General features: G+C 40.8%; 1 protein-coding gene across 2 annotated transcripts in view; it reads left to right on the forward strand.

Annotated features, from left to right (window-relative positions):
* Window positions 1-25,938, forward strand: part of LOC102294424 (neurocan core protein) — a 64,754-nt gene that overhangs the window by 6,094 nt on the left and 32,722 nt on the right. The window contains exons 2-11 of one of the 2 annotated variants that reach the window (XM_005920471.3): window positions 7,232-7,314; window positions 15,009-15,212; window positions 16,283-16,465; window positions 17,111-17,285; window positions 17,710-17,837; window positions 19,344-19,628; window positions 20,131-20,274; window positions 20,420-20,509; window positions 20,605-20,762; window positions 20,839-21,001. In XM_005920471.3, coding sequence (XP_005920533.1) covers window positions 7,242-7,314; window positions 15,009-15,212; window positions 16,283-16,465; window positions 17,111-17,285; window positions 17,710-17,837; window positions 19,344-19,628; window positions 20,131-20,274; window positions 20,420-20,509; window positions 20,605-20,762; window positions 20,839-21,001 — 1,603 coding nt within the window. In that variant the 5' untranslated portion in view covers window positions 7,232-7,241. The remainder of the gene's footprint in view (window positions 1-7,231; window positions 7,315-15,008; window positions 15,213-16,282; window positions 16,466-17,110; window positions 17,286-17,709; window positions 17,838-19,343; window positions 19,629-20,130; window positions 20,275-20,419; window positions 20,510-20,604; window positions 20,763-20,838; window positions 21,002-25,938) is intronic. The other variant, XM_005920470.3, reaches the window with a different exon arrangement.

The following is a 25,938-nucleotide window of genomic DNA, read 5'->3' on the forward strand; positions in this document are numbered from 1 at the left end:
ACACACACACACACACACACACACACACACACACACACACACACACACAGAAAGCCGAGTCCTGACCTAAGTCATTACACTTCTCTGTGTCTATCTCACTGGACTTGTGCGTCAAGGATCCTTCAGATTGATCTAAATTGCCTTTTCCCATTTTACTGGACACACATCTAGTCAAATTTTACCTCGGCCTCTCCTGAGCGTGTTATCGAGCTATTTTAAATAACCCCCGTCCCAGCACCAGTGAGATCAATGGTGTCAGTGTGAGAGGATGGAGTGTGTAATCTTGAATCGGAGGGACCAGCAGCTTTCCAGTGTCCTCTCTGCAGCTGAAGCCCAGGCCAGAGCTGTGAGTCATTAGCTGCTCTGAGTATAATCAGTGACCACACAGGCACACTGAGTGTGAAGGCTTTTGAATACTTGATCCAGATTTTCTTTTTCTTCCTTGTTGTTGTTTTAAATTCTTGAGTAATTAATGTTCATGCTCTCTGGTTTTATTGCCTCTTTTATAGTCCGACATCAACAATGCAATTTGGATTTTTTACTCTTTTCTCTGCAGTTACTTAGGAAAAGTTGGATTCGAGTGTGCAGAGTCTCCAGGATAGACTGGCCTCAGTGTTTTTTTGTTGTTTTTTTGCACAAACATTAAATGAAAAAGACTTACAGAGTTACTGAGGCAGTTTTTAGACCTTCCACCGTGGCAGTGTGTTATTGTCATAATGCTGATAAAATGACCTTCCTCTTTCGCTCTTCTCTCCTTCGTCTTTTTCCTCTCACCACTTTGTCTGTCACTCATCCGGAGCTGTTATTCCGCTCCTCACTTGGCTGCTCTCTGGAGGTAATGGTTTTGTGAGATATGATTAAAGAAGAAGGGGAGAACAGGAATCACCTTTTGCTGTCGGTTCGCAGTAGGAGACACGCGGCAGACAGTTTGACTCGTTTCTGTAAAACTGCTACAGTTTCTGTCCTCGGGCCAATTCTTAAACTATGTTACGTTGCTAGACATTGATTGTGCTGCTTCCTCTTGTCATCTCAAGATTTTGCAGATTGCTGTAAAAAAAGGAAATAATATTAACGCCTGGATTTTACATCACTCAGAAAGTGAAAGAAGAGCTCAAACCCTGAAGGTTCAGTCAAATGTTGAGCATGAAGTGATTTTTTTTTTCTTTTACTGTGAAAACAAATATGAACTTCAAATTTTTCATAACACAAACACAGAAATCAATTGCATTAATTGGCTATACGGTGTATTATTGACAAGCTGCCTGCAGCTAGCTTCCACCCTGCTGCAGTGGAAGAACATAAATCTGTTTTGTTCTGGAGTTAGTGAGACATGTTCATACTTCTCCAGTCTTAAATTCTATCAACTCGGTCTCATCAATGTGAAGATAGATTATTAAAAATATACAAAGCTGTGAAACGAATCTTTACGTTACTATAATCAGAAATCAAACTGAGTTATTTCATGGAACATGTTACATTTATTATTTGCTCGTGAAACAGAAGGCAGACTTTTTGTACGGTACAATTATTTTCTCATGCTAAATGATGGCTATTATTTTGGAGTTTTACAGTTTAAAAAAAGTCAGCTGGAAACATGAGAAAGTCTTCTGGAGACATAATTTCACCGAACTCAGTGTTCAGTGATTATAGTCCAACTATCTGTAACATCAGCTGATAAAATGACTTTGTTTTTCCATTCTCTGTCAAGATGATCCCACACTGCTGTAATAATGTTGATGTCTGGGCTCTGGGGAGGCTAATCCATGACTGATAGTTTTTCACTGTGTGTTTTTCTATCCAGCTCTGCTTTTCCTGCTTTGGCAATGTGTTTGGGATCATTGTCAAGCTGACAAGTTAAGATGTTGCCATTCAGGCACTTTGCAGATGGTGCTGCACGGTGGATCAAAATCTGAACATACTTTTCTAATTCCATCAAGTTTGACAAGATTCCCAACAACTACTGGCTGAAATACAGCCCGAAACCAAGATAGAGCCTTCACCATGTGGTACAGATGGCTGTAGACACATACTGGTGGACCTCTGTCCTCTTCTGTCCCGCACATATTGACAAAAGATTATATCAAAACCTTCAATTTTTAATTCTTCAGTCCTGTTGCTACTGATTTTCAGACCAGTTCATATGTAATTTGGCATACCTCAGCATTTTCTCCCTGTTTCCTTTCCATAGGAACCCATGATAGCCAATCCTACACTGAGAGCAATTGTCATGAAAGGTAGATCCACTGAAGCCCGAGATACTTCTGTCAGGTCCTGTTCAGGTCTTTGCTGGCTTTTGTCCCATTTTTTAATGTTATAACCCTTAGTTAAAAATTCTTTTGTTTTCTTTTGTCCCACAGTTGCCACGTTTTTGATAAATGGCTCTTTGAGAATCACTCTTTTTATCAAACTGTGTCATCTATCTTAAGACTTTTTTTGTAGATTTAACTAAAAATTCCTTGAGATAATTTATGCACAAATAAGTCAGTATTAAGGAGTTTAACAAAGAAAGAAAACAAACAAATAAATTCCTCTGAAAATGGTCGGGTACAAGGACTGGACTGAAAATGAGTGAAAGACCTTTTTTGCTCAAATATGACAGACACTCTGGCTGCCTGGAATCATAATATAAAAAAATAAGGGCTTGCTCAGGACTTTTTTGCAAGGTACTGCACTTTGTGCAGTTTGTGATGTGGCGCACATGTTCATGACAGTCACGCTGGTCCCAACCTGGCCTGATTAAGTAAACCTTTGGAGCATATGAAACATGTAGCATGACGGAGGTGCTGCAGGCGTAAAGTTGCAACGTTGCGCATGCAAACATTTATATGTAACAGCAGCAGGAGCTGATATTTTCCTGCTTTTTTAACAACCAAGTGTCGTACCAACTGAAAACCTGAAGGAGATTTGGGACGGGGGGAAGGGGCCCTTCCTGCCTGCATCATGATGATCATGAGTGCAGTCAGCAGACTCACATGATGTAGGTCTGCCAGGCTCGCCTGTTAGCTTCTTTTGCATCTCTGTCACTCCCCTCGCCGGCTCTTACAATGCTCTGAGAATGCATTCTATTCAGACAACATCGGGAAAATGTGTCAGCTGGACATCCACATTGAAATCCACTGAAGCATTTTAGAGTCTTCTGGCTCTTTTCTCCTCAAGACACAACTGTGCCTGTTAAAGAAAAAAGGGGCAATTTAGAGGGAGGCGCTCACAACATCTGATGTCTCATCCTTAACAAAAGGTGGTACTGGTTAGCATTCGCTGCTGTGATTGGATGACCGGTTCACTGTATGTTGTAAATCCCCTCTGGTAACACTTTGAATGGCTGCTGTCTATAGGCATACAGTGTTGTGTGTCATGTAGCACCCATACAGACTGAGCTCTGTATTCTGCTGGTGTGGGTAGTGACTGTTGGGCCCCTGCCAGTCCCAGGCCCTCAGATACAGCGCTCTCCAATGCTCTCCGATTTCAAGTCTGGGCAATCTCCTCAGTGTCACGACCCTCTCCAAGCCTTTAGAAATCTCTTGTCACCCACCCAGCCAGCTCAACCAATGGTTCAGGCCTTAAACATGCAGAGAGCCCAACGGCTCGACCCCAATCTGTCACAGCCCGTCACGAGGGCCTAACCCACCTTTAGAGATGGGATGCCTCAAAGTGTGTGGCACTGCGGGGTCTGTGCTTCTTTTCAGTCGTCCAAAATGGAAATGGTTGCCCACTATTAAAAATTGCACACTCAATAGTTGTTTAATGACAGCTTAGTTTGGCAGGTGTCACTGAGTCCAAGAGGAAGGTTTTCTTTCCAAGACCTACACACTCCGGTTTTATACATTTGAAGGTTTCACTCAGCTTTTCTCATGGTCAGGACACAGCGCAACCATTATTCCTGTAATTTATTAAAGCCTGAACTGGTGTTACACAATCTTCTTTCTAAGCATGAGGGATGCTGTTGGCATGGGTTGCTGTTACCGTGGTAATTGCAAAAAAGGCCTTTTGATTTCTTGGATAAATAATTTACTTTAACTGAAATCAAGATGTGTTGGACAAATTTCTCAAAACAATTTCACTTTCTTCAAAGAGTCTGCTAGGAAACCTCAGTTAAAGGTGTTGGTGTAGTCAAGAATGCTTAAAGAGACAGCTTTGTCCACAAGTGAATTAATCATTTAGATTTACCCGTGCTGTTTAACCCGTCTTAAAATATGTATATATTTTAAAAACATAGAGTAGTTGTGTTTTCTTCAAACTGCACGCACTTCTCTTCATCTCCATTTCATACCACATAGCTCCATCTCAGACATCTCACCATTGAGCTGAGAAGCCTCGGGCACCAAGCCAAATCCTCTGGCAAAGTCAGCAGCTCTTTTCCGATGTGTGGTAGGATTTCCTGAATGTTGTGCAGTAGGACTGCACCACAATCGCCTTTTTACTGCGGTAGTAAATGTTCACCCAGTCTAACAGCAGCTTTTGGAGCGATGCCATTGGGTTGTCAGAGAATTCAGTCCAGTTTTCTACATTAGATTTCTCTCTTACTGCGTCTGGTACATCAAACCAGACTCACAATATTCAAAGCCTCAGCTGTTGCATCAAATCTGTTTGTATGTGTCAAACAGGAAGTTGAAGCTCAGGTGGAAGAGAAGCTCCTGGGCAAAAAATGTAAGTTGCTGTTGGCAAAAGCATTTAGTGAAGGTATCCAATAATGCATCCATAGTGCCTCCTACCATTTCTAGGAGAGGAAGGGTTCAAAGGTCTACTTGTCTCATCGATTGAAAGCAGTTTACAGGCTCTCACACACAATAGCGTTTCTTAGGTCATTGTCTAGACAACACGTGGATGCAAGCTCTAGTGAAGTGTGTTTGTAATGCAGTATTACTTTTTGTTATAAATAAAATCGATCACCTAAGGTTTCGTTTTCAGTGATTCAGTGTTCAAGGCTGTTTTGGGGGAAGGTTTTTTTACGTTGCCACTGGTAAGCTGGAAATGGAAAGGAGTGAATAAAGGATCAGAAATTTGTGCATTCAGAAACATTGTGAAGGTCAGCATTAGTTTTTCTGGCAGTACTATTTGATGCTGCTCCTTGTCAGGGCTCCACAGGTTTGGTTACCTTAACTTATGGATGTATGTACGATACTGTGCAAAAATCTTAAAGAAAAAACTGAAAATCTTTCTTTATATTTTGCTTCCAAAGAGTCAGACTTCTAGTTTTTTAACATGCTTTTGAGCAAAAGCACTCCAGGCATTCTGAAGGTCTAGAAAAATCTTTTTTGGACATTGCTTTTCTGACTTAGTCCGGTCCTTGTACGTGACCATTTCCAAAGGAAAGGGGTTTTATTTGTTTGTTTTATGATCTTTCAAGCATATAAAAGCACCTAATTCATGATTTTTTCTCATTTATGTAGTCGAATCTATGAAAAATATCAAAGATAACATAGTTTGACAGACATAAAAATATGTTCACGCCAACTAGGTGTTTTGAAGAAACGGGACAATGAGTGTGACAATAGATGAAGTGAAATGCTTTAAAAAGCTACCTACAGCACATGAACATATCTGAAAGTCATGTCCTTACGGAATAGGGGGGAAAAAATCCAGCAGGGACCTGACACAGGACCTGAGAGATGGATCTACTATTCACTGAAGCCTCATTAGAAATGGACTCAGTGGAATGTCCTTCAAGACACCTGGAGAACTCTTCCTGAAGAAAACTTAGAGACATTAGAAGAAAGCTTGCCTGGAAGAGTTGAGCCTGTGTTGAGGAATAAAGGCAGTTGGACCAAATATTTAACAACAGCTTGTTACTCTGTTTTTGATGCATGTGTTTCTATTTCCACTGCACTCGTTTCCTGTTTTCTAGCAAAATAAATGAGGGGTGACTCAAGACATTTGCACAGTACTGTACTTGTATTGGAGAGTGAATGAACAGGATGCTGCGAGTAATTTCCTTTTTGCTGTGTTGAAATGGCACAAAAACTTTAGATTTTACATACTAGATATGCAGCCCTCTTTTGCCACAGTTATTACTAATTTCACTTGGTCTGCTTAGATTTGAAGAAGGTTTTATAAACAACGTCACCTGGTTTTTATCAGGCACACAAAAGGAAACGCCAACCTTCACTTCCTCAAACAATGAAAATGACCAAAGTGTTTCACCTCATAAAAATCATATTCTAATATTTTAGGACTTTCATTCAAAGTGCTTTAAAATTTGCCTCATTTCCTGCTTCACACACTCACACTTACATGCTGGTAGCAGTGACCTGCCATACAAGGCATTACCGCTGGGCACAATTTGTGGTTGAGTGCAGCTGTAAATTGGACCCCTTCAGGGCTGTTATTTTTCTACAGCCTGAAGGGGTTGAGAAATCAAATTTTAACCAGCTTACTTTTACTTTTCTCTAGTATATAAATATTTTTCTTCATTCTATTGACCACAGGCTCTGAAAGCATTAGAGCTTTAGAGTTTCAAGACGATAGAGAGCTCTAATAAGATCTAATTCAACACAATTTCAACTATTAAAAAGGTGGAGCGTGAAAATTTCAGTTGGTGGTTTTGATTAGAATTACATTTTAATGCCAGCAGTCTGGGAACCCACTGTTTATTGCTTGATGACTTTGTTTCTGGAGATGGGAGAATATTTCCTAGTGTATTTCTGGTGTTGTCAGAGGTGTTGCCTGAGGCTGAGACTTCCTCTTCTGTCCACTAATCATTGCTTATGTATGCAAATAGTTTTTTAAAAGCTAATGGGTTAATTTGGCAAATGCTTTCCCTCTTTAATGCGCTACTCAAATGGCTTACTAGCATGGTGTCAAAGTCTGCTCAGAGGTGATTGGTTAATAGCACTTAAACTACAAGTGGAATCCAAAAAGCTTCTTGTATCCATAATCCGGACATTCTTCAAACATATTAATACGCAAATATGTGTTTCTAGAAATTAAATGTCATGTACGGCATCAGGCAATTGTCTGACTCGACCAATTTTGTGTACGCACAAATCTGTCATTTTTTAAAGATCAAAATCATATTAGAGTGAAATAATGAGGAGACTCTAATAGTTGTGTCAAAAATCTGAAGCTAAAGTGAAACGGAGCAACTAAAATACTTTTGCGCCAAGCATAAAACCTGAAGTTTCAGTTGTACAAACACACTGACTTTCAAAACATTTTTACCTCCGATTGAGAGTGATTTTCACTCCCATATCATCGCTCCCTCTCACTACTTTCCCTCCTCCCCCTCTCTCAGCAGGTCTAGGATGGGGCTCGCTCTGTGTGCAGCTGGGCGGCAGATCCTCTTTCCTCTGATGCTGCTGCTCTCTTTAAGCTTGGGTGAGTTCTCTGTCTCCTTCCTGCACATTCTGCTCTGCAGAAACGAATCACCACAACAACACAAATAATAATAACAATAACAACAGACAAAGTCGACATACAGTTGGGGATAGAGATACCAGAGATAACAGGAAAGAACAAAGGGAGGTGGAGTAATCGTAGCAAAATAGAAAAGAGCCAACAACACACACACACACACACACACACACACACACACACACACACACACACACACACACACACATGTATATAGACCTTGACCTAGACAGGTCTGTAATAATTTGACTGTTTTAAGTGAGACCTGACATGTTGGGGATGTTTGCAGACATGCTCAGAGGGACTGAGCTGGAACCGCTCCAAGCCCATTTATGCAAGTTTAGCCGACCATCTGTTCCATTACAACTATGCATAAAATTCACAATTACAGAACAAAAGAGAAATCATCCCCGAGCTGCAGCTCTCTATTGGATAGTATCACAGGTTTCAGGTCCCACACGCAGCCAGCTGACTGCCCGTACTGAAGATAAGTTTCTCTCTTTAATTACTTTCACTGCAATTGGCATGCACGGCAGTGGTCAGCCTGGATTTTCATTAAAACGAAAACCTGCATTGCACATTTCCAGAATCAGAGCATTACTTTACTAGTCACTGCGCTCAGACAACATACAGTTTTATCTCGCCACATGCAATAGTATTTTGTCTGTTTTTGTTGCACAACGAAGAGTTAAAAATAAACCTGAAAGATATTCCAACTGTTAAAATGAAACAACAGGATTTGAGCCTGTGATTTCTTTCAGAATTGAAGGGAGCAGATAATATTTTATCATCTCTGAGTTCATTACCATAAAGTCATCCTTGTGCATATAACAGAGTGTGGGCTAAACAAGATTTAAAACTGGGAAACAGAGAGAGCTATATTAAGGTTATATAAACTGTATAAACTGAAGAAAAATTGTAAACAGTGTACAGAGTTTATAGTAAAAACTTCACCTCAGTAGTAATGTTTTATTTCAGCAGATCTGCAACAGATACACATGGTCACATTATGAGTTGATGAAAATCACAAGCAAATGCCAAAAAACTACCTTTGGCTAGTGCAAAGTGCTTTGTTAAATACAGATCGTCTCAACGCACCTCTGCAAGGTTTAACTGCTTGCATAACACTGGAACAGGCTGGGATTATTATATACCAGCCTAATGATGGATTTCTCTATAAAGGAATAGTTGCACACTTTGGGGAAAGCATGTTGTTGGCGCATTAGATAACAGCGTGGTTTGGCTTAGTGTGAAGGCTGAAAACAAAGCACACCAGGATGTAACTTTCCCTCAGCTAATGTTGAACACATTTTAAAGATTTTGTGTTGCTATAGACAAAACTTTTTGTTTTGTTACACATGGACTTAGCACAGCTTGCTGTTTCCTGCAGTTTCCAATCTTTGAAGTTAACCTGTAGCTTCACACTGTGCAGACATGTGAAAGATGATGGGGCTGGTGAAACTAAATTCAAGTACAATATGACAAACTTTTATGATATTTGGTAATTAAATACTCCAAGAAAAGTTCACATAATTTGTGAACAATATCAAGGCGCTAAACTCAGACTTTTCCCAACTGACCTCAGTGTATTGGGCACATTAGGTTTAAATTTTGGCTCATGGCATTTCCATTTGAGCTATTCCAGTAAAACAGAGCGAGGAAAAAATACAATACAATACAGTGAGCATGCATTGCTTTAATCTCTTTGATTCTGCTGTGATAGGCTCAGACTTTAAAGGCTTAGGCTGTTGGACAGATTGTGTTTTTGTACAAATGATTAGCATAAAATACAATCTTTCATTTGTAGCATGCAACATTTCAGGTGTGATTTTATGCTGTTTTGTCTACATAATGAAGGGTTTGCTTGAAATTACTAAAAATTAAATCTTTGGAAGCTGAGCACTCATTTTTTAATTGATGGATAAGCAGTTACATTTCTGGGACTGCCCTCTTCAGATTTAAGTGTATTTGTGGGAGTTTTTTTTTATTTTTAGAAAGCATCCCTGGTGCTGACAGATCAGCTTTGACCTGGTGGGAAATGTACATGGGACCTCTGGAGGGCTGTCAAGACAGCTGACAACACCCATGTTGATTCTCAAATGTTGGCAGCCGAACCTTTAGATCCTGCAGGTTGCAGAGTGAGTCCAGTGGGGATTTTGCTTGACCTTGGACCTCGGGCTCTTCTCTGTGGTGTGGTGCGGCTCACTGGCCCACAGTAGAGGCTGCTGCCATTGGGGAGTGCCACTGACATGGAAGAATCAGCTTAACTAAAATAATGTGCCATGTGTCAATGTAACATCCACATGGATGTCACGACCTAAGGCCTCTGGAGCATTGCAGTGTAACGAGATGAGGAGTTCAATTAACTCCTGTCTGTGGTTTTAATGCACAGATAGACCTACAGTACCTGGTGATCTGCTGCAGCTGGAATGTGCTGATTGCTATCCTACCCACATGTGACTCTTAAGTGGTAAATGACAGCAACATAAATATTTTTAAGTTACACTTTACACTTAGAGCTTTAAAGTCCATAATAGTTGGAACAATATTGACCAAGAAGAAAAATAAATTTTTGAAACTACGGATGGGTCTGTTCATGACAGAGAGCATCCTTTCATGTCACTTCCAGCTCTTTGCCTGGGGTTTTCTTTTCTCCCCTCCCATCACCTCCAGGCTACGAGGTACACTTCCTCCATTCAGTTTGTTGGATTAACTATTTTCCTCCATCCCTCTCTCATTCCTGCTCTGCCTTTTGTTTGAGCTCTCATTCTTTTCCCTCGTATTTGTGATTCTGTGATTACATCTGATTGGGGGGAAGGCAGCGGGGGCGTCCTCTGCGCGGAGTTTCTCTCAGGGGGTTCAGTCTGTGAAAGCCGTCCAATCTAAATGCAGATAGAAATATCTTTCTGGGATTCTGTTCCTCTGTGTGCACTATTCCAAATAAAGCAGTTTTTTTTTTCTTTTTCATACATGTGCTCTTTTTATGCCCCTGATTATTTTCTATTGTACTTGACTAACTGTGAAAATTTTAATGGTGAGGGAACAGAAAAGGCTTATGAACAAACAATGAAATATAAATAAGTAAGCAGCAGTTTATGTTATTTTTTTAAACTATATTAAAAATATACCAAAAATAAATAAATGAATGAACTGAGGGTCCTTTTGGAGACTTTAGATGTATCCTAAAATCTTCACTAATAGTGGATGGACAATGCTCAGTCATCAAGGCAAGTGTTGGCTATCATTATAATTTATCTACATAGGTTCAACCCTCTATAAATATATAGATATAATACAATAACAGAAGGCTGGGATGTTACAGTAATGTGCACAGTGTGGCAAAAAATGTCAGAAGATTGTAGGAAATAGTCATATCTGTACAGGTGTTGTCATGGTTACATTAAACCTGTATGTCATGGCAACCAGACTGAGTTAGTTGCTGATATCAATCTGCAGAACTCAATATTTTGTGCACAGAAAGTGGCATTGAAAACAACTAATGCCATATCGTGTTAGTCAGTTTGGTTTATAAATTTCAATACAGCCTAAACTTCCTGTGTACGTGCAACCTTTTATGCATATAATGACCAAACTCAACCAGAAGACATCATTCATGTAGGTACAGTAGTGTGCAAAAGTCTTGAGCCAACCATCATCTCTTTTTATTTTGCTGGGAACATGGGAAATAGATGGAGTGGTTTATTGAAACATGTGCAGACATACATGGAAATACAGTATATGAGGCAAAAACAGAGTTTCCGCAATTCTAATGAGCATCAAAGTCAATAATTGGTAAGAACACCTTTATTCTTCAGCACAGCCTGAACTCTCTTAGACAGCTTTCTGTTAATTTCATTGTTGGCAAAGATTTTTACCAAAATGTTCAAATTTGGATTCCCTCCACAAAACCTCTCTCCCAACTTCCGCTGTAGGTGACCAAAAATTCAAATCACTCCATAAGACCTGCTGCTAATTTTTCAGAACATGGCACATGGCATTTGGCATTCCTCAGCCTTTTCTCTTTGTTTCCCTTAATTAAGAATGGCTTCTTGACAGCCAGCCTTCCACTGAGACCATTTCTGATGAGCCTTCAGTGAACAGATGGATCAGATGCATTTCTCAGGTTCTGTGTCAGGTCTTTGCTGGACTTTTTCCTAGGACACGAGTTTGAGGTGCTATTCATCTGCTTTAGATAGAGTTTTAGGTCTGTTACTTCTTTTGTCCTCCACTTGTTCATTTCCCCCCAATTTTTCGGACACACTGTACAGAATGCTGAGATTTGCCACGTTTTAGCTAAACAGCTCTTTGTGAACCACTTTGTTGGTTCTATTTTATTTCTGCCACGCTTTGTTATGGCTGACATTTTTCATAGATTCAGCTAAATAAATTTGAACAAATTATGTGTTTTCATGACAGGCTGCTAGTAGCAAAACATCTTAAGATACAATTTAAAACAACAAGACTGTTTCCTCCCCTGAGTTAGGTTCCTTTTTATGCTTCAATGGGTCATAGGAAATGTTAAATGGCTTAATAAACATGGTCTTTGTATACTGAACTGAAAATGAGTGAAAAAGCAGATAATGTTCAAATAAAAACTCAGAAAGACTATCTATCTATCTATCTATTAGGGGTGCAACGATACACAAAATTCACGGTTTGGTTCGGTTCGATACTTTGGTGTCACGGTTCGATATTTTTTCGATACAAAAAATGTTCATGCCTTTTTAATTTGTCATTTATTAAAATTATAAATATATATTTTAACTCAAAAGTACCGTTTTTAAATTTAATGTTGCTGAAACAAAAGTAATTTAAAAAAATAAATAATCTGTTTGAGGAATCACTCATCTTTGGAAAAGAGAGTTTATTACAGAGAAATGGCTCTTTCCAAAATAAAAGCTATACTATACGCTTCTTCTGGGCTATATTCTCAGCAGCATATTGTAGCGGGTCAGGGCTGTTCGGGGTTCTGTTTGTACAGTTATGTTTTGTTTATGTTGCCATAGTGACGGGTGACGCCCTCTCGCTGCGACGGTGTGTCCTTCCGGGGTCAGAGGGCGCCCTGTGTGTTGTTGTTGTTGTTGTTGCGGTTGCCGCGCTGAGCAGTTAGCTAGCGGCAGTGTTCTTCTGCAGATGTCAATAAACGGCTGTGCTCCCTGGCTAGCTCACGGGAAGCAAGACCAAACGACACCTCCGTCTCCTCGTTGTCTGAGCTCGCCACATTGGTGTCAGAAGTGGGATGATGGTGGCACCCCATGTTCTGACCCGAGTGACTTTTCCCCGCCGTCCCAAAAGAAGGCACCTGGACATTTGCAAAGTGAAAGCAAAAAACAAGCGCAAATTCAAACGCGATTTCAATATGTCACATATTGACAGTGGCTCACCGATGCCAATGACATAATTACCCAGCTACATTTCCGAAAGAATGCAAAAGCATTGACATATATTTTTCCTTCCTACAATAGCCCGACGGGCAGGGCAGAGATAGATTTTGGTAACCCGACTGGAAAAATCGCTAGCCCCGGGACGTCGGGCTAGCGATTTTGCAAGCCCTGTGTTACAGGCATGGCCCTTTAAGGATGAAGCCTGATGGGAAATGTATTCGGGATGTGTGTAGCGGGACTGCCTGGTGTGTGTGTGAAGAGAGAGAGCGGAGAAGGGGAAAAAGTAACGGTTAGCTACAGAAGAGACGAAAAGAAAATAAATAAAAGGAATATAATAACTCCCTCGACAGCCAGAGTTGTGTCGGCGATGCTCGCTGTGAGTAAACTGTTTCAGCCCACTGTACGCGGTGTTCGTGCCTTAGAGAAGAAATAAAGTTCGGTGAAGCAGTTTCCTACGCCTCCTTCGATCTTTTTGCTAGCGGAGTTGACCTGTATAGTAAGCTGTTGCCGGCTACGAGTCAGTTACGGAACCTTCAAGTAACTGCCAGAGGTTTCCTTACTACGGTTCGGGGCCGCGGATCTGGCGCGGTAACACCTGTATCTGATTGAGGAATCACTCATCTTTGGAAAAGAGAGTTTATTACAGAGAAATGGCTCTTTCCAAAATAAAAGCTATACTATACGCTTCTTCTGGGCTATATTCTCAGCAGCATATTGTAGCGGGTCAGGGCTGTTCGGGGTTCTGTTTGTACAGTTATGTTTTGTTTATGTTGCCATAGTGACGGGTGACGCCCTCTCGCTGCGACGGTGTGTCCTTCCGGGGTCAGAGGGCGCCCTGTGTGTTGTTGTTGCTGTGCTGTTGCCGCGCTGAGCAGTTAGCTAGCGGCAGTGTTCTTCTGCAGATGTCAATAAACGGCTGTGCTCCCTGGCTAGCTCACGGGAAGCAAGACCAAACGACACCTCCGTCTCCTCGTTGTCTGAGCTCGCCACATTTCTGACCCGAGTGACTTTTCCCCCGCCGGTCGTGACCGGCCGGTGCGCCAAAAGAAGGCAGCTGGACATTTGCAGGACTTTGTGTGGGGTAATGGGGTCGTCGGGGACGACTGACCCCTTAGGTGGGGGCTATGTAGCGGGTCAGGGCTGTTCGGGGTTCTGTTTGTACAGTTATGTTTTGTTTATGTTGCCATAGTGACGGGTGACGCCTTCTCGCTGCGACGGTGTGTCCTTCCGGGGTCAGAGGGCGCTCTGTGTGTTGTTGTTGCTGTGCGGTTGCCGCGCTGAGCAGTTAGCTAGCAGCAGTGTTCTTCTGCAGATGTCAATAAACGGCTGTGCTAGCTCACGGGAAGCAAGACCAAACGATACCTCCGTCTCCTCATTGTCTGAGCTCGCCACAATATTAAACATATCAGGTCCCCATAAGGAGAATCATGTGCTAACGGCTGTCTAAATGACTCGGGTAAAGTTTGTAGCATGCATGCTTGTTGTTTTTGTCTGCTTCCACTTGTCTTTGCACTAGGATGATGTCGGCGTAAATGTGCAGTCATATTCGTTGTGTTCCCACTAGTGCTGTCAGCGTTAATCTCGTTGAAATGACGTTAACGCCACAACACGGCAAATCTCCGTTAACGAGCTACCCCTGCGTGGGGCTAGACGGCCAACACGTTAACGAGCTAACTGCGCTAACACACTAGCTCCCACCCATGTAATTGAGCATTGCATGGCACATCCAACATACTGTTTTACTTTAGTCCATGACGCGCTTACCTTCAGGGTCATACGTCACATGAAAACCAAAATAATTCCAAACGCCAGATCTGAATGAGGGGGGGAGGTTCAATTTGCCATGTTGCAAGGAGAGCTTAACTTCTGTCTCGCTAGCTTGCCCTGCGCTCTTCCTTCTGACTATGCTGTCTGTGTTGAGCGCTCAGTGGATCTGCGCTCGACAGTGCAGCCTAGGCGGAGTAGTCGAACGCAGATTCACTGAGCGCTCAACACAGACAGCATCGGAAAGTTGATAAAATAAATTACAAATGTTGTATTGTTCGATACATATGCGTACAGAACCGAAAGCACTGTATCGAACGTTCAATATCGATACGAATATCACTGCACCCCTACTAACTATCTATCTATCTATCTATCTATCTATCTATCTATCTATCTATCTATCTAGATATAGATAGATATATATATTCTTTCCATTGTTTTCATTTCTTCTAAGCTAAATTTCCTTGAACACATTGTATAATTTGTTCTCTTGTTCATCCTCTCCAGGTGCAACCTCCTCCATTGTGAACATGCGTAGGATCACTCATCCTACAGTGCAACAAATGTTGGCAGGCAAAGCCACTCTGCCTTGTGTCTTCACCCTCCAGACCAGCACCTCCACTGGGCCTCCTCACCTCCTGTGGACTCGTACTAGGCTAGCAGGGGGAGGACAAGGTGCTCCTTCGGAGCAGACTGTGCTTTCTGCTATAGGTAAAACAACAACCTAATGTTCCTGTTTCACTGAGTCAGCAGTATTCTGACTTTATTCAGTCAGAATACCCAGTGAGACTTAAAGCTACACTAATCAATAGTTTTGTATCAACAACAGATCAAATGTGTATGTGTGAGGTGTTGTTCACAGATATTAGCTGACTCAGCTGGCCAGGCTGCAGTATTTATAGAATTTATCTTAAGGCCACAAAAGAAAAGAGGGAAAAAGATCTTAACAAGCTGATGGTAACAGCTCCTGGAATAAAAGTGAAATAAACCTGCACTTCTAAATGTCCAAATCTGCCTGAGCAGTGCTGATTAAATCCATCCACAGGGTACCATACAGCAGACAACTTAACATTTTATCGGGCACAGCTGCCAGCTGTTTTCAGTGAAAGAGCTCTTACAACGCACTGTAGAAAATTGCTAGCACATAGCATAAAGCATTCAGCAGCAAAACAAAGTCACATTTACCTCAGAAATGAGCAGAGATCAGGTGGAGAAAGAAATATAACACTAAATGAATGCTAATGTTGTTCTGTATGTGTTTGATATGCAAACGTGAAACTGTTTGCTAACATGTTGTGCAGTTTATAATTTGGAGACTCACGGGGTTAACTAAATGCTGCAACGCTCAACAAGAAGTACGCAAATACTAGGAGGGAGGCAAAGACTACATTTGCCCAGGGCAGAACAGGGGCACAGGTGCTTACAGGCAGGAAATAAACAAAGGTAGGAAGTGGAGGACCTGAAATTAGAGACATAAATCCCAAACAGGAAGCAGAGAAATCAAAGACAAAACATACTTCCTTTAAGATCATGGATCTGTCTAAATGTCAGATCTCTGCAGCAAACAGTGACTTTCTCAAACAACTGGTGAGAAAAGACTAAAAACCAAAAACCATGTCAGGGGGGTAACTGTTCTAACTTTGTTGGACAGTTAGGTGTTAGTGGGTCACCCCATTGCTGGTAGCAAAGGCTTTTAAATCCATATACGCAAACATGTAGCAAAGTTTATTTTCTACCTCTAAAATCTCTTTAATGATGAAACCTCTCTTTCTGTGCCCAAGGCGATGTAATCAAGGTGAATAAGGCTTTCAGTGGTCGCATCATGCTGCCAGGATACGCTGCCAACCCTCTGAATGCTACCATGGAGATCTCCAGCCTCCGTACCAACGACTCAGGCACTTACCACTGTCAGGTTGTCATGGGCAACGACTATGAGAAGGACACTGTTCCCCTGGTGGTGTCCGGTAAGTGCAGCAGCCGCCGACGAGAGATTTCTGTGTGAGGAAAGTTTAGGGCCCCAAAGGAAACATATAGGTTAAGCACAAGTGATGCACAGAGGGTGAAGTGCATTAACTCGAAGGGCTTTAAAATTCCTCTTCCAGCTTAATTGATTTTGGTGTTTTATTGCAGCCAAGCCTTGTTGTGCTAATGTAAAACAGATAATGGCAGCTTTTAAAACAGAAGCACCTCATCCCCCCAAACCACTTTTTTTTGCTTTTTTATTTAATTAAGCATTAATAACATTGATTCACTCTATCGATATTATAATGACTGCTTTAATTAATGTAGCGTCATGCTTTCTGTGCTTGTTTTGTTTTTGTTATCTGGTTTTCCGCTTGAATAATTGTGTTATTCATTTAATTAAAGTGTTTGCACTGAATACCAATACTGGTTTCTCTCACTCTCTCTTTTTTTTTTCTTTTTCTGTGTGCTCATGTGTGAAATTTCAGCCGAAACTAGAGTATCTTTGCTTGATCTGTTTGTGGCCCCTAATAACATGTTTGCTGATTACATTCCCCCGATGTATTGATTCTGACTGTGTTGGTATATCTGTCAAATTAAAAGGAATTAAAACAGTTTGCCACCTGTCTCTGGGTCTGTCTGTGTAGGTGTGGTGTTTCACTACCGGTCTCCCAGCGCTCGTTACGCCCTCTCGTTTAGTGACGCCCAGCGAGCCTGTCAGGAAAACTCGGCTCAGATCGCCACTCCGGCCCAGCTGTGGGCAGCGTACCATGACAACTTCGCCAGCTGTGCTGCTGGCTGGTTGGATGATCAGACTGTTCGGTGAGGAGACAATCAATAAGTTCTCTTCTCTTGCTCGCTGCTTGCACTTTCTGCAACACTGTGGCGCTTTGAAGGACTGAAACTAATGACTATCCTGTTTGCTTCCTTTCTTCTTGGATCATCTGCTTTCTCTATTAATATTCCTCAGTTCTTTTTGCCGCTTCATCTACTTTAAGATCGTGTTCTTTTCTGTGTTGCTGTTTCTTTGCTATTAATTTTATTCTAATTTATTCTAATCCCTTACCCTTTAAAAGAGAATGCAAATAGGAATTTATTCTTTACTGATATTTAAAGTCTTAATGAAAAGAAACACTTTGATATGTGATCTAACACATTTGTCACGCAGTAAAACGTCCAAGTTATTATTATTTTGAAACAAAAGCAAAAAGTTACTTACATCACTCCCAAATGGTTGTCTCCACAGATATGCTGTCCAGGTTCCAGAGCTTGGCTGCTACGGACATAAGGAGTACTCTGCTGGAGTGAGGAATTATGGGAAGAGGGACCCAAAAGAGCTGTTTGATGTGTACTGTTTTGCAAAAGAATTGGATGGTACACAAACACACACTCACATTCATGCACACACAAACACACACACAAGAGAAGATATAAAACAGCATCAAGAGCTCTCACAGCTTTTGGCTGGATTGCATCATATTCTGCTACAACATTAAAGGGATAAGTCAGGACTTTTTTTAAGTGTTCTTATTGTTCTCACCAAATCAAGTGAAAAGACACAGAACAAACCCACATGTACACATGTGAAAGTAAGTCAGCAATCCAAAATAACAATAAAAAAACCACCATTAAAGTTCATGCGTTACAAAATCATGGCTCCCTATTTTTTATTATTTGCATTTTTTAATATAAAAATATTCACATTTTCAATACTTTCAGAAGGAATTTTGGCCTTTAAGCCACACGTGCTGCAGAAACTAAAAAAAACCCCAAAAAACTTAAAAAGATTTTACAGGTCTACAAAGAGTCCTGTGAAAAACTAAATACTGCCCTCAAACTAGTAAAAAAAAACAAAAATTAAACAAAAAAAAACCAAAACACACACATATATATATTTTACTGTGCATGTGCCAGTCTTCCTTATCCACTTTCTTCTCCTCCACCTCCTCTGTAAGATATATTCAGTCTTGTGAAAAACTAAGTGCACCTTACTGTTTTCATGGGAATTAAAATGGTAAGGTACAGACAGGTGCAGCTAATCAAACCTACTTGATTAACTGATCTGGAGCAAGTGTATAAACGCATAGGTTTTCTTCAGGTGTGTTATCACAATGCCTCTATCTTCTCAGGAGTGAAGGTCCCCGAAAATTCAGCCCAAGGTCAGACCGTGCAACACTCGGGGAAACTGCAAAAACCCAAGACTCATGTCTCAGAATCTGCAAGCCTCAGTTAGCATGTTAAATGTTTGCGATAATACAATTAGAAAAAAGACTGAGCAACTTGTTTGTGACCAAACCACGTGACTTCTTGAACAATGTCTGTTGTACAGACAAGACCAAAGTGGAGATGTTTGGCCACAATGCACAAAATTCAAACGCAGCTTATTAGCACAAAAATCTCAAAAACAGGACCTGGACACCTGCAGTTACTGAGTTGAACATGAAATCTTTATACCAAAATACTTTAGACTAAAGTTGTGTCATGTGACAGTACAATGAGAAATTAAGAAAACAATCAAAGGTCAAAGTTCAGACCTCAACTTCATTAAAATGCTCTGGTGGGACATCAAGAGAGCTGTGCATGAATGAAACATGTAAACCTCCATGAAACGAAGCAACATTTTATGGATGAGTGGGCTGAAATTCCTCCATAATAATGTTAGAGACTGAAAAAGTCATACAGATAATGTTATTGAGTTATTGCTGCTAACGGTGGTTCTACAAACTGTTAAATCATAGGGTGCACTTTACTTTAGAATACCACCAGCCTCATTATTTTACCTCGAGCACTATTATATAACATTATGTGGCATTTCAGTTATTTAACCTATTAGAAATTTGACAGGCACCATCTGCTGTCTCTTTTGTTTCCCTGCTCCAGGCGAGGTGTTTCACTCCTCGGTCCCAGGCAGACTGTCACTTTCTTCTGCCTCCGACCGCTGTGTGTCCCTTGGGGGCCAGCTGGCCACAGTGGGGCAGCTGTACTTGGCCTGGAGGGCCGGCCTGGACAGCTGTGCCCCAGGCTGGTTGTCTGATGGCAGCGTCCGCTACCCAGTGACCTGGCCTCGTGCTGACTGTGGAGGGACAGAGCCAGGAGTCCGCACGGTCATGCCCAATGACACCGCTGACAACACTACAGCACTATATGATGCTTACTGCTACAGAGGTATGGTGGCCTAGGGGTCAAATGATGTTTCTTAATTAAGTATTAACACAGCAGAAAACATCAATACAGTGAATTTATAGTATGATAAGGTTATGTAACATAGAATATTGTTTTATTTCCCATACAGGAATTAATAATGACTACAGGCATGATTACATACACAGATGTGATTAACATATCACTCCCAAACAAAGCCTTGAGTGTTATTAATGCAGGAACAATGACAATAAATGTCACTGCCAATGTTGTAGCTATGGCAACACTTGTTTCTGATTCATATCTGAGAAACTGTTGGATTGACAGAAGCTGTGGGAGAGAAAGAGAGAGAGAGAGAGAGGGAAAAGACGGGGTATGCTTAAGTTTAATATCTGGATGCTCAGCTGTCAGTTCAGGCTTTTGTGCTGACTAATATCATCAAAATTAAAACTCTGTAAAGCTTTTAGAGGCAAAAACCTTCAGTGAATGTCATACAAACAGCAAATCTCTTTGCCCTGTTTCCTAGGTAAAGTGAAGAACACAGGCTCCATCTCTCAGATCTACACCTCCCTGTGGAAGCCCTGGAGCTACCTCGCAGGCTCGAGCGATGCTGACTCTACAGGGACAGCTAGTCCCGACGTGACTTCACAACAAACCACCACGATCAGAGGTGTAACATTTATCTGCAGTAGGCACATGAACCAGTGACGCCAACCATCTGGTTAACCAGAAAATTTGCTCATCCAATCAGTCGATGTAGACAGTGAGAATTAATGTAACATAGAAGAATTAAAAGTGTATTTTTCTTTGCACAGAGTCACCAGATGACAGCGAGCTTTCACCTTCCAACTGGACGGGATTGGTTGACCTAGAAGAGGAGGACTCCTTTCACAGTGCTGATGCCTGTAAGTACAAATGCTAATATTGACTCCCATAAGAAAGAAAACTGGGTTTGATGGGCAAAGACAGCACAAATGAACATTCACATCATTGTCTCAAGCCTCAGACCCTTGGTCCTCAGAGTCCTCGACAACATATGTAACCCTCCAGTTAATCCCGGGACAGAACTCCTTTGACTGGGGAGCATCACTGGAGCCTGGACCCGACTCTGAGGAGTTTTTCCTGCCCCCAGTCCATCCAACTCCTCCTGAGAAGAAGGTTGGTTTTAAGATTCTGTTGGGACACTTTAAACACTGAAACAGGGACTTTGTATTAAAATCAACTTTAATTTTAGGTTATTTCCAAAATCGTCAAGTCCATTTGGAAACCTTGGAACTATCTGGTGGGGACTGAAGATGAGGAGGGAACCCAATCACCGAGAGGAGAGTCGCAGGAAGAGAAGATTGTGACGAAAAAGGTCGACGAGGGTTCACAGGAATCCAGTACAGCACCATCAGGTGAGTGGATGTGTCCTGTTTAAAACCAGTGAATTAAGATTAGCCAGTGAAGTGGGATTTACTACATTAAAATGCTTTTATTACTGAATGAACTCAAAATGTGTAAACAGACCTTGATGTATGTCTTACTTGGAGATTTCTATTATTCTGTATAGTTTAAGAATAACAGGACAAAGGGGACATGCTATAGCCCTACAAGCTCTATATGGCATAAGTCTATTGCACAGGGTTGGGTTTCTTCTCCTTGCACTCTCTCACAGCTTATTTGTCTACCCTCAATTGTCCTCCTATCATAATAAAGGCTAAAATGCCCCCAAATACTTCAAAAAACATAACAAGAGAAGAAAGAAAGGACACAAATACTCAAATTATAGACCTGAATGCACACATGGTCATTGAGTCTGTTGAGAAGACTAATTTGCGATCAGGTTTTCTATTGAATTTTACTATTACATTAAAAGTATATATAATTTTTTAGACAAATACAGATCAAAACTGTGAGAAATTGAGTATTTCAGATTCTAAATTGGGATCTAGCTGAGACAGGAGGAAGGCCATTTCTTAGGAGACACATTTTAGAACTGTGAGAAAATTGTCAAAATCTGATCAAAATATGTTAAATCGAGCTCAGGTCTGTGTGGGAGAAATGGGAAGAGGAATAGGATGAAATAGGCCATAAGGAGACATCTTATTTGGATTTTTCCTTTTTTCTTCAGAACCGCAGCATCTGTGTTATGAAACACTGACAGGGCTTAATGCCAGTGTATATTTATGAGCATGTATTTGGAGCATATTTGTTCAGTAACTCGCACAGTGTGTGATGTTAGGGATGAGCAACTCAACAAGATGATGCATTAAGCTCCTGGAACAAAGTTTATTAAGAAACAGTGACATTGGGGGGAAGCAGACGCCTTTACTGAGGAGAGCAGAACTCCTGAAAGAAAAGCAAACTCTGAAGTCTGGAGAGAAATTAAAGTCACACTGACATACAGTAGCTCAGCTGCCACTCCCGCAGGACTGCTTTCAAGCTGTGATTGATACAAAGTGTGACAGCTGACGAGTTCTAGCTTTAAGCGGCGGCTTTCTTCACACTGGGATACAGTCTGTAGCAGAGGTTCTCAAACTTTCTGCGGTCAGTAGGGTCACTGAATTGTTTCTCATTTTTGTCACTGAGTTTTTCCTTTGGAAAAAAAATGACAATGGCAACATGTCATCATAACAATGAATCAACATTGCAACTGATCAGTGATGCCATCTGAGCACTCAGGTATCATTAGCCAACAAGTTAGCTAATACTTTAAAAAACTGTCACTAGCAAACCAGCATGAGTAGCCTAAATTTGGCTAATAGTAAACCTCACTTGATAATGTATTTATTATATATTATAAGTTACTAAAGAAAACACTACACATGCAGACCATTTGTTCCAGAAGAGAGTTTTATCATGGAAAACATTATTATCATGATACAGGAACAGCACCTCTGTAGCACATCTATACATATGGACATTATTATACGAATAAATGTATTATACTTTTCAGCTAACTCTTCCGGGGAACCTTTAACATGACAGCTTTTGTTATGTACATACTGGGTACCATATGGGTTGAATGTAATGGTTTGCAGAGTAAAGATCCAATTTCAAGACACCTGAGCTCAAAAACAAAATGTGAGCTTTAATTCTGAAATGCAAGGATATAGTTGAAACAAAAAGTCAGTCTGGAAAAGCAAAGGGCAGAAACGATTCAAGGCTGGAGACAGTAGAACAAGGCACTGAGCAAACATCAGCAGACTGAAGCAACACAACAAATGTAAATACTAAAACAGAGAGGTGTCTGTGAAGGTTCTCAGTCATCCAGGTCATCGCGCTACAAGCAAGTTCAGCATAGGCATTAGTTGGCTTGAAAAAACTTAAAGCTCCAGTCAGAGATAATGGGTATCACACCAGAAAAGGTAGCGTGTGCCCACATAACATGTTTTTATGTTTGATACTTAAGAGCCAGGTAAAAACAGAACTAATTTCGTGACTCAGAATTTAAGCTGAACATAGCTCGTTAAAACCATGAATTGCTTCAGTGTACACACACTCACTGATGGTTAAACAAGACACAAAGACACAAAGTCAAAGACACACGAGAGTACTAATCATCAAAGTAGGACTGGAACTCACCCCCCCCCAAAAAAAAAAAAAAAACCCAAACAAAACAAAAAAAACTTATACTGTATAAATTCAAAACAAAGGAAAAAATAGGAAAGAGAAAAGATGTGATAAACACAAACGTAAAAAGAAACACAGACCTTTAGTGTGCAGCTGAAAAAAAATAAGAAATAAGAATTTATTATTGTTTTTATACCTATGCTTGATTGGGTGACTCATTAGTGTTTCTTTAATGTTTGGTGGTTTTTCATTAGCTACAGAGTAACAAAGACAAGCAGACACTCACTTGTATTTGTGACCACTGTGCTGCTGTACTATACTCTGAACCATTTCCTGTGTGATGCTGCTCTATTAGCACATCTCCACCAGTGTATCAGTGGAACGGGGATTTGCACCTTAGACATGGGAACCAAGTTTGGTTGTGAATGTGAGCAGACAACAGAAAAGGAGTGAAATGGAAGTCATCTTTTTCCATTTCCAACATGTCAGTGTTCAGCAGGTTCACAGGTCTGTGTGTGTCCACAGTGGATGAAAGTGGTTTTAAAACTGCAGGCATCTCTGTTCAGTGTGTGTTTAAACTATGTTGGAGTTACTGATGTAATTTTGAGGCTTTTTGTGCAGAGCTTTTCAGTTTGATTCTGTTTGGACTCACTGAATCTTTGTGTGTGCGGTGTCTATTTTAGCTAACAGCGACTGTTTTTGAGATAATGACACAGGCATTTAAAGTTTAGCACTTAAATCTCTCAGTAACTTTCAGAGTTCAAGTCAATCTATTTTTGTTTCTTAGTTTCTTACATCTTATTGATAGAAATTATTTATTTTAGCCACATCAGAGAATTGTATAGCTTTCACACCAAAGTCTGCCTCGTTGCATTCGCTGCCTGATGCAGCAGTCAGGTATGTGTGGATGTTTTGATGTTAACAAGCAGCCTTCACTGAAGAGAGCTGTGGGATTCCAGAGTAAAATATACAGTGCACTGACAATACTACAGCGCAATGTTAATTATTTTTGCTTAATGTGGGTTGATTTTTATCCGTTGTGTTACATAAATGTTAAGCTGACTAAAGCTTCAAAGGTAGTGTGGTGGATATTTTATTAGCATCTTTTAAAAAATATGTTTTATGAAGATTTCTTCATCTCCGTGGCATAGTTTTCACTAATGTGCAAAAGTCATGAGCTACCCTACATTTCTATATATTTTGCTAGGAAAATGGGAAATAAGTGCAATGATTTAGTGAAACGTGTGCAAACATACATGGAAATACAATATATAAGAAACAAAAACATAGTTTGCACAATTGAACTCTCTTAGACAAGCTTTCTTTTCTAAGAGACTACTCATTTCTTTAAGTAGTCTCCGGGGTTCTTGAAGGACATTCAGAGCTCTTCTTTGGATGTAATCTGCCTTTTGTTCTGTTCTGTCAATCCTATACTGCTTCAGTAATGTTCAAGTCTGGGCTCTAGGGAGGCCAGTCCATGTCATGCCAATAGTCAATGTCACTGTCAATCAGACCCTTTCCAAAATCCGATGGTACTTTTCTGAATTCATAATTCCATTTATTTTGGCAAGGTCCCCAACACCACTGGCTGAAATGCAGCCCCAAAACATCACATAGCCTCCACCGTGTTTTACAGATAGCTGCAGACACTCACTGCTGTACCTCTGTCCTCACCTCTTCTGTAAATATTGACAAAGATTTATATCAGAAATCTCAAATTTAGATTCATCACTCCATCGGGCCTGTGGTCACTGACTTCCAGTCCAGTTCTTGTGTAATTTGGCATACCTCATCCTTTCCTCCCTGTTTCCCTTCCTTAAGTACGGCTTCTTGACTGCCACCCTTCCACTGAGACCATTTCTGGTAAGGCTTTAATGAACAGTAGGTGGATCAACTGAAGGGCCAGATGCTTCTCTCGGGTTAAAAAGCTGAAAACAAATGAAAAAGCAGCCAATGACCAAAGAAAAACTTTGAAAGAAAGCCCTGAGACTCTTGTTCAAAATCCCTGTTTGCACAGTACTGTCCAAAGTTTCCATAGTGGATTCATCTTAGATTTTGATTATAGTTGTTTATTTTTTTGAGTATTTTTGCCATGACGCAGAGGTAATGGGACCCAAATGAAGACTCAGAGGGGAGGTGGAAGTAAACTGAAAAGGAAACTTTTATTTCAGGCTGCCACAAAGCCTCCAAATCAAACATACATAGGAAAGACAAAAACAGAATATCACTACTGACAAGGAACACAAGGGGAGGAAAACTGCACGTAGGAAACAGACACTGAAACAAGAACTGAGGGGAAGATAACACTATTTATACACATGAGGTATTCAAGTGAAGTGGGTAGGGGAGAGTAATAAGAAAAAGCTGAAACTAATGACAATGAGACAAAGGAAGTACAACTAAACACAGTAACACAGGAGCAAATGAACTACCAAAATAAAACAGGAAGTAAATAATAACTGGAAAAGGAAAAGACAGGAAGAGGCCAAAGGAAACACTGAGGAGAATGTTACCAACATTATTAGACTATAACCAAAACTGAAGATTCAAAACACGAGATAACCGTGACACCAAAGCCAAACAATAACACTGAAAACAGAAGACTCCTAATAACATCAGTAACCGCAAACGTCCAGAATATAACCCAAAAATCCATCCATCCATCCATCTTCATCTGCTTATCCGAGGTCGGGTCGCGGGGGTAGCAGCCTAAGCAAAGAGGTCCAGACCTCCCTCTCCCCAGCCACCTCCTCCAGCTTGTCCGGGGGAATACCAAGGC

This window comes from Haplochromis burtoni, unplaced genomic scaffold, assembly GCF_018398535.1.
Source record: "Haplochromis burtoni strain Fernald_Lab_line unplaced genomic scaffold, NCSU_Asbu1 Contig_41, whole genome shotgun sequence".
NCBI classification, from domain to species: Eukaryota; Metazoa; Chordata; class Actinopteri; order Cichliformes; family Cichlidae; genus Haplochromis; species Haplochromis burtoni.